Consider the following 15,495-nt stretch of genomic DNA (forward strand, 5'->3'; position numbering starts at 1 on the left):
CTAATTAAATAATTGGGTCAAGTAAGCCCGACATCTTTAAAAAAACAGTAAAGATGTCACTGAACAATCTTAAAAACGGCACCTTATCACCGATAGGATTTGACATCTCACCCTGGTAGAGAGGGTCGTAGGTTTTATAGGCATATTCTAGACAGTTTCAGTGACGGTGTACACTGTACACATCATCTCATTTCTCACGAGCTGGTCCCAGGCCAAGCTTCAATTAGCTAAACAATAAAATCAAAAGGTTTTCATCTTGCGCTGCAGAAGAAGCGGAATACTGCCTAAAGAAGTTACAAATATTGATCTTCTTGAATTCGTTGAATTTTAAAGCAGTAGTTGTACGGGACAATTTTCATATCTAACTGACAGATTACAGATGTTCACCATGGACATAATGATAAATGATCTGTGCAAATCAACGCAGACAACTAAATAATTAAATTCAGTTCTTGCAAATTAAAATAGCTTTAATTCTACCGATTGATGTGATTAACAATTTCTTTCGACTCTCAGAAATTAAAAATTTCAAGGTTATTTAAAGAACACAAATTTAAGTGCTAGCAAAAATTTAATAATTTGATTAATGATGCTCAACCTGATAGGAACACTTTTCACAACCCCAGACTGAACGATAAATAGTTAAAAAATCTATCGATTACTAATATACCAGAAAATGTTGCTAAAGTCGCTAGTTTAGGGAAAAATTATGGCGTAAAAATACAAAAATATCAAACACTGGTGTACGAACTAATAGCCAGTGTTGAGTCTAATATCAACAAAATACCAGAGGTAGATCAGGATCGCGCTAGACTAAATATCGCGAGTAATATATGTGGGGTTATGAATTCGGGCTACGCCGTAAAGTCAAAAATCATACAACCCTTGAAAGAAATCAGACAGGCCGATAAATTTGCAAAAGAAACCCCTGGAATTATTTTTGTTAATGAGGACAAGGGTCATAACTAGCGCCGCGTTGAAAAGAGAAGATTATGACGCAAAAGTTTGTGCATTATTAGAAGATCGGGGCACTTACGTTAAAAGAAGTAAGGATACAACAACAAAAATTGCAAGGGAAGTCAAAAAACTAGTTGAAGAATGGGAACCGAAAAAATATATTAATGAACTCACTGCGAAGCAATTAAAAACTTATCACGCTAATTCTTCGAGATTGTATGGCCTTCCAAAAACTCACAAGACAGTTGCCCCACTCAGGCCGATCGTTTCTAATGCAGGTAGTGCTACTTACCAATTAGCAAAATTCACAAAAAATATTATTGTAAATAATATTGAAGCCCTAAATCGAGAGTGCTTAACACCTTCGGTTTAGTGAAGAAAATGAGGAATTTCAGGATCCTGGATAATCATCTTTTCGCGCCATTAGACGTGGTTTCCCTTTTTACAAATGTGCCAAAAGAAAAGGCAGTCAAGGCAGTTCGTGGTAGGTGGAATCAAATTCGCGAAAAAAAAAAAAATTCCTTGGACATATTTTGAGGAAGGACTTCGATTATTATTGATACAAAGATCTCGGAAAACCTCAGATATTCGACAAGTTTTCTTTCTTTCGTTCGGAAATCCTTCGGAAAAAATATGTTTTGAGTCATTACCGTAACTATAAAAAAATTCAAAGTTGCATTAAGCTAACGTCTTTAAACTAAAAAGAAAGGGTCCCCAAGTGTCCAACGCCGATTTTTATGATATGGTAATATGTTGTAGTAGTCAAAGAGATAAAAGAAATGTTCATATTTTGGTCGGCCCATATTCACTTTTAAGGGGTAAAATGTGCCCCCGAAGTTTACTCCGAGAAATAGTTTTTTTGTCTAATAACTCACAAACGAATAATAAAGATATCGAAATAAAACCAACGCCAAAATGTTTGAAATGAAAAAATCTACAAAACTGCCCCATTTTCATTCTTAAGGGTTGCAACCCCTTATTTAAAAACATTGAAAATCGTATATTTATAACCCTATTTTCGATTTAAAAAATAATCGCACCTGTTATATTTGTTTTAAAATATTCTATGTTGTAGTATTTGAAGATATGAGAAAAATGTATCATTTCAGCTGATATTAACTTTCAGGAAGCAAAATATACCCCTCAAATTTACTTCCAAAAGTAATTTCTTCAGTAGTTCGTAAACGAAGAAAGATATCGAAATAAAACCAACGCCAAAATATTTGAAATCGAAAAGTCTATAAAACTGCGTTATTTTCATTTTTAAGGGCTGCAACCCCTAGTTTGAAAAATTTTTAAACTCATTTTTGAAACTATTTTCTGTTTAAAAATATGTAACAATGTTCATATTTGTTTGAGAAATACTCTATATAAATTTTCAAAAACAATAAATTAGCCGTAGTTCGTGATTTAAAAAATATATACTTACAATTAGGGATAATTACCCTTTATGATATCTTTAGCACCAGTGTGGTGCTTGAGGTTCTAATTGTTGCCGATTTCTGAAAATAGATAGATTTCTGGTTCATAATCTTAGTTTGGCACGTTGGTAATCGGAATCTCTATATTTCGTCATTCTTCCTCCATTTATACCTTCGGTATATGTTTGAATATTTCTTTTCATTTCAACTCTTGCTAATATTTCCTGTCCTTTCATTCTCTATTTGTGCTCTCTTGATATGATGGAGATATTTTCTGCTGTTGCTGATGGATTTATAACCACCTTTTCTAATCTCGTCAAGTGAAATGAGTAAGACTACTGGAATTCCTTCCCTTGAGGGAGACTGAGTGCTAATGGGGCGGGGGAAACCATTGCCGAAATGTACTGTGACTCGGTCAACTCACTGTCAGAATTGTCTGCTGCGTACAAGCCAGAATAAAATTTTTCGGGGCCTGGGGCTAAACCTCGAAGGGGCCCTCTTAAAGGAAGAGAAAATCCCAATTTTTCTGTAAACTTTATTAATTTTCTGGAGTCAGGGGCCCCTTGGCCCCCTGGAGCCTGGGGCACTAGCCCCACCGTGCCCCTTGGTAAATCCGGCGCTGGTTGCCTACGTTAATGGTGTCCGATGAGCCAGAGTGGAAAATTCTCTAATACCCTACTTTCTGAGTGTGAGTGTACTTATTTTCTAATTTGCCGGGTGTGCTTACCGAGTGACAGTTTGTGTGATTTGGACCTTACTGTCTAATACAATAAAATTGCGTTGTATCGTCCTACTGCAATACTGGCGATTTTAAAGTAATTTATTTGTATTTTTGACGAAGGGCAGTGGTCTGGAGCAACAGGAGTATACCCGACGTTAAATAAAAAAACTTGACCTCACCAAACAAGAAATATATGTAATCTCAGGTTTGTTATCTTCCTCAGACCACAAAGAGGATTTATACTCTGTACTATTTCAATCTTCATTACTAACAAAAACTTACAGTAAATGTTGTCCTTCGGCAGTTGGCTGAAGATCCGTAGAGTTTCCGCTGCTGTCTGGATTCCTAGTTCGGCTGGTGACGTATGTCCAGCCTGTTACTGCTGGTCCTTGTTAGGTCGGCTTTGTCTAACTCGATCAGTTTCTTGTGGCTAGGCAGGTGCTTTTTCCGCCTGATTGCAGGTTTCGTTCAGTTTTATTTTCCTGAGTTTTCTTACTGCTATTCTACGTAGAATAGGCCCTGCTGCATTTCAGACACTAGTTTCAATATCAATAATACGGCTTAATGTTTTCGGGCAATCAGTAGTACAGTCCAGAGTTCGTTTCTTTATAAAATTTGTAGATTTTTATTCTTTTAGTCTTCCAGGCCCCCGTTCTTCACTTGTAATAAATAATTTCTTTAAAGGGATCCTTGCAAGATCGCCAAATGTTATAATGAAAAAGTCTCGAATGTGTTTTTAAAATATTTGATATCTCTACCGAGATATAACATTCCTTAATTCCGTACAGATGACAATATGAAGTCAAGATTAGAACTAAAATATTGTGCCTAATTCTTTACAATATACAGGCTGCTTACCTATATAAAGGAAAAATCTGTGGCTATATTACACTCTAATTTTGTAAATTAACTTATGTTTTTTTTAATGAGAGTTAAAATCTTCAATTCATTGAACTAAGTTACCTTTAAACGATTTTTGACTCTAAACTATACTTTTGACTCGATGTAGTTAACGTCAAAGATGAAAACTTTCCCGGCGAATACCCGCATTGAAAGCCGAAACGTACAATAAATAAAAAATATGTTTAACAACTTGAGTGGTTTTTTTGTTTACTTTAATTGCACCGTAAGATTAAAAAAATAAAACTTGAACAAAATTGTTTAATTAATTCAATGGTCGAAGAAAGACGAAAAAGCAACTTGGAGTATGTCTCGAAGTGTTGGTTTAGATACTTTATAAAAATATTTTAATTACGTTGGCTGGCTTCTAAGTTGGCCCAAGTCAATATAACCTACCATTTTTTGAGTCTTCTTTGCTTTCTTGAAAATAAGAACATTGGCGAAAAAAGTGCTTTAGATTTGCCTAAATGGTTTTGGTCTTTGATACTTCAAAAATGTAATTGTTAAGAATTTCTGCATGATGGCGTCATCTTTGATTGCTTGTAGTGACGTTATCATGTCAACCCAACATGAATCCCATTGCTGTTGTATAAGTATTGACACTAAATGCATGGGATATAGTTCTTCCTGCAAAGATTTTCGTGAAAAATAATTTCTACAGGGACTGGTTTTAATTAATCGTAAAATCTAGATTTTGGATAGGATAAATTTCTAGTTATGATGTTGGTGAGTGGCAAATATAATTGGATAAGGAGCACCTAAATGCGAAATCAATATGTCAAATCAATGAGGTATTTATACTGTAACCATTAGCTCACTGGACGAAATGCATTTGGTCAATAGTTTCTGTCTCAGTACTCAACGAATTGAAGTTGGCTGATGGTCGATGTGAAAATACCTAAGTCGGATGCATTTGGTCAATTTTTTGTACTCTTAGTTCTCAACACAGTGTAGTTAGCTGATGGTCGAAGTGAAAATACCTTTAGCGACGACTAATTTAAAACTAAGAAAATGCTATTGGTTAAAATGAGACTTGGCTATCTTCTTCTCTTTTTAACCAATGGCATTGTTTTAGTTCTTGAAACTAGTGATAGTTTCACCAGTGAAGAGCTGCATCTAGGATTGTAATATCTTTGCTCTAAATGCATTAGAAAATCGGCTTTTATTTTCAAGTACATCGATTTCGAAACGATCGTTTCGAAACATCTCTTTTTATCTTCTAAAGTAGATACAGAGCGTCCGACGCTTTCAAACGAGGTGTCATATATAGCATTTCGAAACAATCAAACTCCCTCTTTCTATCACATACAATACAGAGGTTTCGAAAAAATCATTTTAAATTCGATTGACCCTCGTTGTCTATCTCATATGGTGAAAGAAAAGGCCCAATTCTAATAAATCATCGGAATCACAACCCAGAGAAAATAACTTTTAACTTTACAGACTGAGGCGACTTTTGAGGGCTTTCATATTTATTGCCACAAAAAGCTCTGTTTGCTTAATTTCAGGGTACATTCCCCTTTAATGCAAATAATTAACAAATTTATACATACTACATATGTGAACAATCATCTCTTTTACCTATAAAGACTACTCATGCGCTCTGGTAATAGCAGATAGATTACATCGACCTGGGTAATATTTATTTTCTACCTCTACCAGCGGGTAAAAATACGAAATTACCTGCAAATTATTTTCCTACTTAGTTTTGTCTATGTTAGTATTACCCTAATATTTGTACTAGATCAATTTTGCTTCCTCACAGGGGAAGCTTTTGATGGTAAGAATTTTGAGAAATTTAAATTTACCTAATTGAACGTTTCTGAAGTCGAATTTTCTAATGCGTGCGTGGATGTAAGACTTTTTACAAACACAATAACTTAAATACACACTGTAAAAAATGTCTCTTGAAAACTTCCTGTGAATTTGTCGAAAGCTTATTTCTAAAACGTAAGGTAAAGCTACAATGCATGATGTATTGGAATTTTACAATATCTAATAGAATTCATGCTAAGGTGATTCGAACAATTATAATAATTTCAATACATGTATTGCAGTGCTGAAGTTTGTCCATTCCAATACGGAGTTTGCAATTTTATCTTACGCTTGTATTGTAGAATTGTTGTAGAATCCCAAGTATTTTTAACATATCGGTTGCAAATAAATCGATGAAATTAGGAGGGCTTACTTTTACCACTAATATCTTAAAACTGACCCTAGGATTATTAAAATATTTTCAAATTTATAGTATTTTATAGCACGAAATATCTTATTCGCATAATTTGAAGTTAATGCCTAGATAGAGGAGATTCACTTATTTGATAAGAATCGATTGAGCTATAATATTTGTAAATATTATTGAATGGTAAGAAAGTCATGGTCATTTATAATACTTGAAAAATCGGTTTTGTATAGTTTTACTTTTTTCATTGACGTAATTTGAAATTGATTCAAGAAAAGAAAAGATGTCCCATTTCGAGACGAATTGGCTGATTTGTAATATTAATAAATCGTATCAGAGAGAACAAAAGTTATAGTCATGTATATAATTAGAAACATTTGTATTGTAGAAAAAAACTTTTTTCAGTTACATAATTGAAAGTTATTGCGTAAGATATTTGCAAGTTTAACCATCTTGACTTATTTTTGTTAGGAAGAAAAAATATTTGCTAATTAATACATGTAATAACGAGGAAGCGAAGTGCGCTTCAAATGAGCATGACACAATTGTAAGCGTAAAGTGTAAAGAACCAAGATCGAATTCACAACTATTTTGAGTATTTATTTATCAACATACTTCAACTTGATTTTCATGTTATCGGTACACAAAAAATTATTTTGAAATATTTTTTCAAAATCCTGATTATTATTAACTATAGCAAATAAATGCATTCCTTTTTTATAGAACTGAGTTATTAATTGGAAAATAATTCTATAATAATAAATATCTAGTATTTTGTTTACTTGTTTCTGTAACTTGTCTCACATTCTTAGAAATTAATTACAATGCAAATACTCTGATAAATCCTCGTTTTAAAGGCGTGGCCTGTATCTCAGTGACGTGCCACTTCACGATGCCACCAGGGACTTAGTTTTAATGTCGGAGCAGTTTGAAGCTGATTATAAACTCACTAGAAACTTGGAATTGCTAACGGACAAGTTACAACAAACCTATCGAGAACTCGATGGCGAAAAGCAGAAGACAGACAGGTAACTACTACAAAAATGCATACATCATCAGACACAAAATTTTGTGTAATTTGCCAAAAATATCTCTGATATACGAGGTGTGTTCAAAAATTAAGGTGACTTTATGGTTTTTACAAAGAATATTCATTTATTCCTTAATATTTATGTTGTCCCCTTCAAAGTAATCCCCCACAGATATAATAAACTTGTGCCAACACTTTTTCCAATCATCGAAGCAATTCTGATAATCATTTTGTGGTATAGGCTTGAGTTCTTTCAGCGATGCAGTTTTTATCTCCTCTATCGTTGAAAATCGATGTCCTTTCATGGGTCTCTTCAGTTTTGGGAAAAGAAAAAAGTCACTGGGGGCCAAATCCGGTCAATATGGAGGCTAAGGCATTACTGTGGTGCTGTTTTTGGTCAGAAAATCTTTCACAAGCAACGATGAATTAGCAGGTGCATTATCATGATGCAAAAGCCACGAATTGTTTTTCCAAATTTCCGGACATTTTTTGCGTATCGCCTCTCGCAAACGGCGCATAACTTGTAGGTAAAACTCCCTATTGACCGTACGACCTTCTGGTAAGAATTACTGATGGACTACGCCACGGTAATCAAAGAAGACAGTGAGCAAACCCTTCACATTTGACCGAAATTGACGTGCTTTTTTCGGTTTTGGAGACTCAGGATGCTCCCACTGAGACGATTGGGCTTTAGTTTCGACGTCATAACCATATACGCACGATTCAACCCCAGTTATAACCCTTTTGAGAAAATCAGGATCATTATTGACTTCATGCAACATCCCCTGAGCGATGGTTATGCGATGGATCTTTTCATCAAAATTAAGCAGTTTTTGAACAAATTTCGCTGACACACGTCTCATGCCCAAAACGTCCGAAAAGATAGCATGGCATGAGCATCCTCTCGGCCTTCTTGGAACAGCTTGTACCACTTATACACATTTTTCGTACTCAAAGTAGACTCACCGTATGCAACTGTCAACATTTCAAGAGTTTTAGAGCACTGGATTCCATTTTTCACCCAAAATTTAATGCAAACTCCTTGCTCCATTTTTTTCGAAAGAAGAAAAGCGCCGAGCACACCAAAGCCTTCTAACCTTTTACGCCTCTGCCAGAAAAAGAACACGAGCTATATAGTCAAAACTGTGAACATATGATCGTGACGAGTGTACCAACACAACAAAATAAAAAATTTAAAACTTGAATGTACGTAGCCCGCGAAAATTGAAAAGTCACCTTACGGTTCGAACACACCTCGTATTATCCCTGAAATATATATGCAGGAATTAAGTGTCAGAAGTTTTAAGAAGCATTTTACTGTTCAAGGGTTGAAGTGCATGGGGTACAAAGAGTGTTAAGAGGGGACTGGGGTTGTAAGGAGAGTTCCAGGGATTATGGGGCATTATAATAATCTGTTTGAAAACTCAAGATGTCGATCTTTAATGGGCAGGTTGCTTTACTCAGTGCTGCCCATTTCCGTGGCGAGCGAGTTAAGGCATTCTAGACCAGTACCCGCCAGAAAGTACGAGTGCGTTACGCTACTATTTTCCGGCATTGTTGGATTCGCCGCTTATTGCTCTGCCCACACGGATTCTAGTGGGGCCATGAAGATTGTCGATATGCTCAATCGACTTTATATAGCCTTTGACGTCCTCACGGACCCCAAGAAGAATCCAAACGTCTACAAGGTAAACAATATACACCAAAATTAGAAACAGTGTAAACATTCATTATTACCATTTGATATTTATGAAAATATTTATTCATTTTTTATGTGATTTACATATTTTTGAATTTTTGTTTTGTTATGAAGAATGAATATTAATTGCACAATGATATATTTAATCCTTTTAAGATGATTGATTATAATCAAATGTGATATTTCAGGTTCTAATTGTGTACAAAATAACGTAATTTTGCCTACGAGGCTTGTGATCTGTGATTGGCCAGAATGCCCCATCATGGAGACTGGTCGCATTTGTTTGAATAGTCAAGTTTTTTTTAATATAAGGGAACGGAAGGCCAAATCGGAACGGCGTTATAACCATTGTCCGTATTGATGTTATCAAGGTGTTTTTAGATTTCGATTGCTTCTCTGTTTTCTTAGAAAAATATTGTATGTTTTCGCGATCATGTTTCTTTTGTTATATAAAGCTTTATAGCATGTTTCGATATGATTGTCGGCTAGTGCTGCTTGCGTAAAATGTTTCAGCCTGACTTTACTCTCATGTTCCTTTATACGTTGGCTCACCGCTCTCCCGGTTTCACCAATATAACCTTGCTATAAGAAAAAAGGAATTCTATTTACATCCGAATCATTGAAATGTGACTTGGTCATTAGGGTTGTTTAGAAGTTGTACTCTTTTCACAGGTGGTCTAAATATGGTTTGGATGTTGTACTTGTTAAGAATTCTTCCTATTCATTTGGTGACACCCTGGATATAGGGTAGGATTTCTGTAAAGTTCATGTCCTCATGTGTTGTCAGATCTTGTGTAAAATAGTTCATCCAAGAAAGTTAGTTTTCCGTCTTGTTTAATTTCCATAGTGAACTGGATATTAGGATGTAATGAATTTATAAACGTAACTTAAACAAAATTCTGGTTTAAGCTTGTATTGGTTGAAGATTTTAGTTTCTAGATTTTCCATAAAAATGTTGGCTATAACACGTGAGATTGGAGACCCCATTACTGGTTCTCAGGTTTTTTCATAGAATTAGTTGTTAAGGGAAGTAAATATTATTAAGACAGAGTTCTATCAAAAGTATGAGCTCGGAGGGTAAATTAGCACAAGATTTAATGGTGTCGCTTGTATCAGAGATTGCCGCTGTCCAACAGAAAAACCTAGTAAGTGAAATTTGCCATAGAGACTATTTTCCCATACATTAACATGAGAAAAAAAACTTCTATGGCAAAAGTCACTTACTAGGATTTTCCGTTGGACAGCAAATTGGTACTTTCGTAAAGAGAGATGTGATATGGAAAAAATCTGTGTATGTAGAATGGGGTACGAGACACTGTAGGACCGATAACTTCCGCGTAGAATTTACATCTATCGGCCCGAAAACAGAACTACGGCAGTTGAATTGCCCAGAGTCCCACCCGATTCAGTAAGTGAACGCACGACGAACAAGTGTTTGAAGTATGCATGAATGCGTGCATAGTTGTGTTCCGGAGGAGAGAGATAGTCCAAGTAAGTACAGTATAAGACTAAAAGGAGACGGACTAGTGCTCTCACACACACACACATAATAATTGAAACTACTTAATGCAAGACTGCACACATACATGTAAGAGTAGCTTCGAGCGTTTGTGATACGGGATTCCTAAACCATTTATTTTCTCTGTTCAGGAAATCGGTCCCGAATATTTGCATCGACACCACTCCTGGTAGAGTATTAAATATGAAAGTAAAGATTTGTTTAGGCACTCTAATCATAAATGAATTTTTGATTGTTTTCTAATAACAAAAACGAAGATGTGGGATCACAAAAGCGAAAGGAAAATTTCGGTTTTTTTTTGGTTTTTTTTTAATAATGTTTCCTCAAATTTTAAATTAAAATCTTCGGCCTGATCATTCAAGATATTTTTATATTTAAGAAATCTCTCTATTTAATCCTAAACGTCTAGCCATAACTGACTTAATTCTGACTGTCCAGGACTTAATTTGCTTAATTTATTCCTTTTTTCTTTTTTGTAAGTATAATCCAATTTCCAAATGGTTATGGATTTTTAAGCTTATTCTGGGATTTAATCCGATTTACCTAGAATTTAAAAATACTCACATTTAAATTAGTGAATCGTTTTCACTTGATTTTATGGCATTCTACAATTAAGAATTTCTTTTTGGAATTATGTCCCGAATGACAACGGGTTGAAAATCCTACTCAGAATTCTTAAAGTTGTAGAATACTGATAAATGAAAATTTTATCACTGGCACAGGTTTCAATTAAATAAAAGTATTCGACATTATTTTGGAACCATATGGAGTAGGTTTTTAAACCCCCGAATCAAAACGGGGTGAATGAGAACTTTATCCATTGTTGTCAAAACCCTATTTAAAACCTACGGAACGCTATCTATTTTTCTCGAGCGAGTACCGAGCTCCTTTTTGTGTTCTCGCAAAAGCAGCTGCTCGTAGCGGTACTGAGCGAAGAGTGCACTTCCTCGAACAGTCCTCGTATCTTGTCGCTCTCTCCATTCATCAGACTGTGCATCCCCTTTCTTTTTTATTAATGAATGTGCACGCAAATTTCGATTTTCCTTCAATTCGATCCCGTTTCATGTAATAGCTACATTCTTTAGATACATATAATCCTTTCAGTTATGAATTCACGGGAGATTATTCAGTAGCGGAACATGAATATTGATGACAAAGTCATTTCTGCGAGGCAACGAACTTGATTTAGTGATAAATTGATGGCGAAGTAATTTCCAAATCAGAACTCGGTTCATTGTCACATTGCTGACACAGATATTTCCTAAATGGCACCGAGGATTTCGACCACACAAGTTCCAAATTACCGATTCATCAAAAATCCCTACCTATCCACTACATGTCACAGGTCTTTTTAGCTACTCAATTTTATCGGCGGATCGTTTAGTTCACTGGGAAGTTCGGCAACACGCTGATCCTTTGCGCAATCTTATTTAAGATTGGCAGGCAAATTAGAGAGGCAAATTAGCGAGCGGACGTTAAGATTTGAAAATCCTCTCGCCAGGCGTGGAACGTGCGTGAAAATTAATTCATAACTCCCTGTAAAGAAATAAAACGTGAACCGTTTGGATTAGTTGTTCATGCTAAAGCCATTAAATCGACGTACCTAAAAATTTGTATTATTGGGTGACGGGCAGAAATATAAATTTATTTAAGAAATTCCCTCGCCAACGGTTAATCCAAGCTTAGTGCAGCCCAAAAAGGGCCAGCCGTCGCGTAAACGGAGTCCTTCAAAAGTTTACTACTTCGATTCTCAAAACGACGTAGAAAATTTTTTACCAAAAAATCTACTTTTATTATTTAAGGGGAGAATGGGGGATAAGCAATTGCCAAAAAAATTTTGTTGTTGTTTTCTTTCTTTTTGTAAATTATTTTGAAAATATTGTGGCAAAATTTTAAGTTAATCGGAGCAGAACTCTTGAAGTTATAGATTTGAAGCCGACTCTCCTCATAGATCGCAGCTGCGCTTGAATCTATAGGAACGTGCAATATTTTTGTTTAAATTTTGTTATATTAACGTTGTTTTCCACTTAAAAAATGACAAAATTTGTCGTACGAAACCGCAGGTTTTACTTCAAATGATAAATAGAGGGTCCCTGTACCAAGGATTTCGGCTGAATATGGTTAAAAAATGAATAGGTAGTCGCGTACAATTGTCCAGTGGTGGTCCCGAAGGAATTAACCCCCAAGCAGAGATGTGAAAACTGTGCCGACAGCTAAATGGCATTTGGGTGAGATGTCTAGGACGGTAACTCTGGGATACCGGGCGACCTCTCAGACTACGCAGCCTTATCCTTGCATGCGGGACTCTACAAAGATAGACGAACCAATCTCCCTAGCTTCTCGTGGGAACAACAATGACAACACCAAACATTTAAAACAACAGAATGCGCAGGGCTCCTGACAACGGATCGGCTAACAATACTGACCACTCTAGAGCTGGGGAAGCCAATGAAGATGGATTCAGTGCGATGAATCGGTGAAATCTCGGGACCTTTAGGTGGATGGACCGAGTAAATCGCAACATGATAGACTACTACGATGCGAGTTTCGCCTCTAAACGGGGTTACATGGTGCGACTGCATGATCTGTGGTGCGAGAAATACCCGGAACTATCGCACTTTTCGCATTAACGTCTGCAAAACCATACCGATGTTATCGGAGAAACCAGGTTTCTTGCAAACCTAAAGATCTAGATGAAATTGATGAAGAACTTCCTGTACTTTTTTCCGAAGAATTCGACCACTGGCCTATCAATTTTTGTGTGTATATCGCAGCGAATCGTTTGGCCGATGCGAACCGTAAACCAAAACCAACCGTTGATAATAAGACCAAAAGACGAATGCATCAACTCGCCATAAAGATATCCTGGGCAAAACAGTATGCGTCCCAAGAACACGTGCCTCGTGCGCCCTAAGAACACGGAATGACCCAAGGGCAACCGCATTCTGCATTTTTCCCGCAAGTGTTCTAGCATATTGTTGACACGCAGGGATGCTTTTTAGGCTATTAGCTAGTGAAAGCTTGGCACCTCCAAGAGCGCCGATGATAAGGACGATCAGTTTAATAGAATATTCCGGGTTCAATCGTTGCAACTCCCTTATAAGGTCTCGATACCTCTCTTTCTTTTCATTCTCCTTGGCTATGACGTTTTTGTCAGCTGGTGCCGAAAATTCGATAACGAACATGGTTTGCTTCTCGAAGTCAAGAAGAACCATGTCAGGCCTCGAGTGAGCAACGGAAAAAATTGTCGCTAATATAAAGTTCCAATATATGCGGCACTTCCCATTCTCGACAATTGACTCAATTTCCCTAGGAGCATTTAGAGGAGCGATATTAACGTGAATGCCGTAGGAGTGACAGAGATGGTAATAAAGCACCCTTAGTGCCGCATTGTGCCTTTGAATGTAGGTCGTTCCCGCGTGTGCTGGACAACTAGATAGTATGTGAGCTAAATGCTCGGGGTGTGCATGGCACGCCCTGCAGCTATCATCGGGAATGTTTTGGCTCAAAATGTGGCGACGGCATGTTAAGGTGGAAATGACACCGTCTAGGCATGCAAAAACGAAACCCTATATACCAGACTTAAATCCGGGCGATTCAAGAAAAGCAAACGTTATCTCACAAGACATTGACTGATCCTTCACATTCTTGTGGAAGATACCGTGCATCCTCTTATCGAGGAGCTGTTCACGAAAGTTTTTCTCTTGTGCTTTCTTAATCCGGGCTTTCAGGAGTGAGTACTCGAGATAGATTAGATTTGATGCATTTTGCTCACCCCTAATACTGAAGTCAAGTCCGACTGTTTCAGCAGCCTCCTCCGCTGATTTGTATAGAAATGCTCCTTTGCCCACTTCTTCGTGATTCCTGGTCATTTTAAGAAGAGGGTCTCTTCCATTTGCAACTCTTTGTGCTGTACCCAAAATAATCCTGTTGTGAAGACATTCAAGACTCAATATTCCGAGACCCCCTTGATGGCGTGAGATGTACAGTCGCGGAACGGAAGACTTAAGATGCATGCTTTTGTTCATGTGCATAACCTTTCTTGTCCCGATATCTAGAGATCTGAGCTCGTTCTTCGTCCATGGAACTACTCAAAATGAATAGCGTAGTACAGGGACGGCAAGCTGGTTCGTTGCAGATACTTTGTTCCTAGCCGACAGTTCGGAAGACCAAATCTGTCGGATGAGACGTTTGTATCTGCTTCGGAGAGTATCCCTTATAGATGTCACATCCTGAATGCCGCTCTGTGGCACGCCCAGGTATGTATAGGTCTCTCCAGCACAAAGATGTCGTATGGCGCTTCTATCGACGAGCTCAGGATCTTCAGGGATGCCATTAAGTTTTCCTCGCTTCAAATAAGCCTTGGCGCATTTGTCTAACCCAAATTCCATTCCAATTTCCTTAGTATATCATTCGACAATCCCTCGAGCTAGATGTAGTTGCTCTTTGTTTTTAGCATAGATCTTAAGATCGTCCATGTAAAATACATGAGTGACCTTGCACTTTCGATCTGCAGGTTTGCCGCACAAGTACTTGTCGGAATGGCGAAGTGCTAGAGATAGTGGCAATAATGGGGAATGGGCAAAAGGTCGAATCGAAAGCTTTCGGTTAATAAATCCAGGCAATCAATAGCTCACGCTGGTAGAATGCTGCAACTTTGCAAACACATCTATCGATGAGCAGGTTCTACCGACATCCCGCTACTCCTTTCTTTGAGCTTAGCGTTAGATCGTATCCGTATTCTATCAACAATGTGCTACCCGATAGTCAGCAGCTTTGACACGTAAATTATGTTATAACGGGTCCGGAGTTCGCGCGCGAACTTTCGAACATTGGCGGTAAAATTCCGGCCAGATGTGATGTAGTCAATCACATACTGAATGCGGGAAGCGACTGTCTTTTCCAGCCCATCTTTATGGCGAATTGATGAATTCGTCGTTTGGTCTTATGATCAACCGTTGGTTTTGTTTTACGTTTCGCATCGGCCAAAGTTCTCGCTGCATTATACACACAATAATTGATAGCCCAGAGGTCGGATTCTTCGGAAAAATGATCACGAAGCTCGT

The 15,495-nt window shown here is 37.2% G+C and overlaps 1 protein-coding gene across 3 annotated transcripts in view; it reads left to right on the forward strand.

Annotated features, from left to right (window-relative positions):
• LOC117172870 (guanylate cyclase soluble subunit beta-1-like) overlaps positions 1-15,495 on the forward strand; it is a 155,919-nt gene that overhangs the window by 52,284 nt on the left and 88,140 nt on the right. For all 3 annotated transcript variants that reach the window (XM_033361137.1, XM_033361138.1, XM_033361139.1), the window contains 2 exons: positions 7,039-7,209; positions 8,662-8,899. In XM_033361137.1, the coding sequence (XP_033217028.1) occupies positions 7,039-7,209; positions 8,662-8,899 (409 nt within the window). The remainder of the gene's footprint in view (positions 1-7,038; positions 7,210-8,661; positions 8,900-15,495) is intronic.

This window comes from Belonocnema kinseyi, chromosome 5 (genome assembly GCF_010883055.1).
Source record: "Belonocnema kinseyi isolate 2016_QV_RU_SX_M_011 chromosome 5, B_treatae_v1, whole genome shotgun sequence".
Taxonomy (NCBI): Eukaryota; Metazoa; Arthropoda; class Insecta; order Hymenoptera; family Cynipidae; genus Belonocnema; species Belonocnema kinseyi.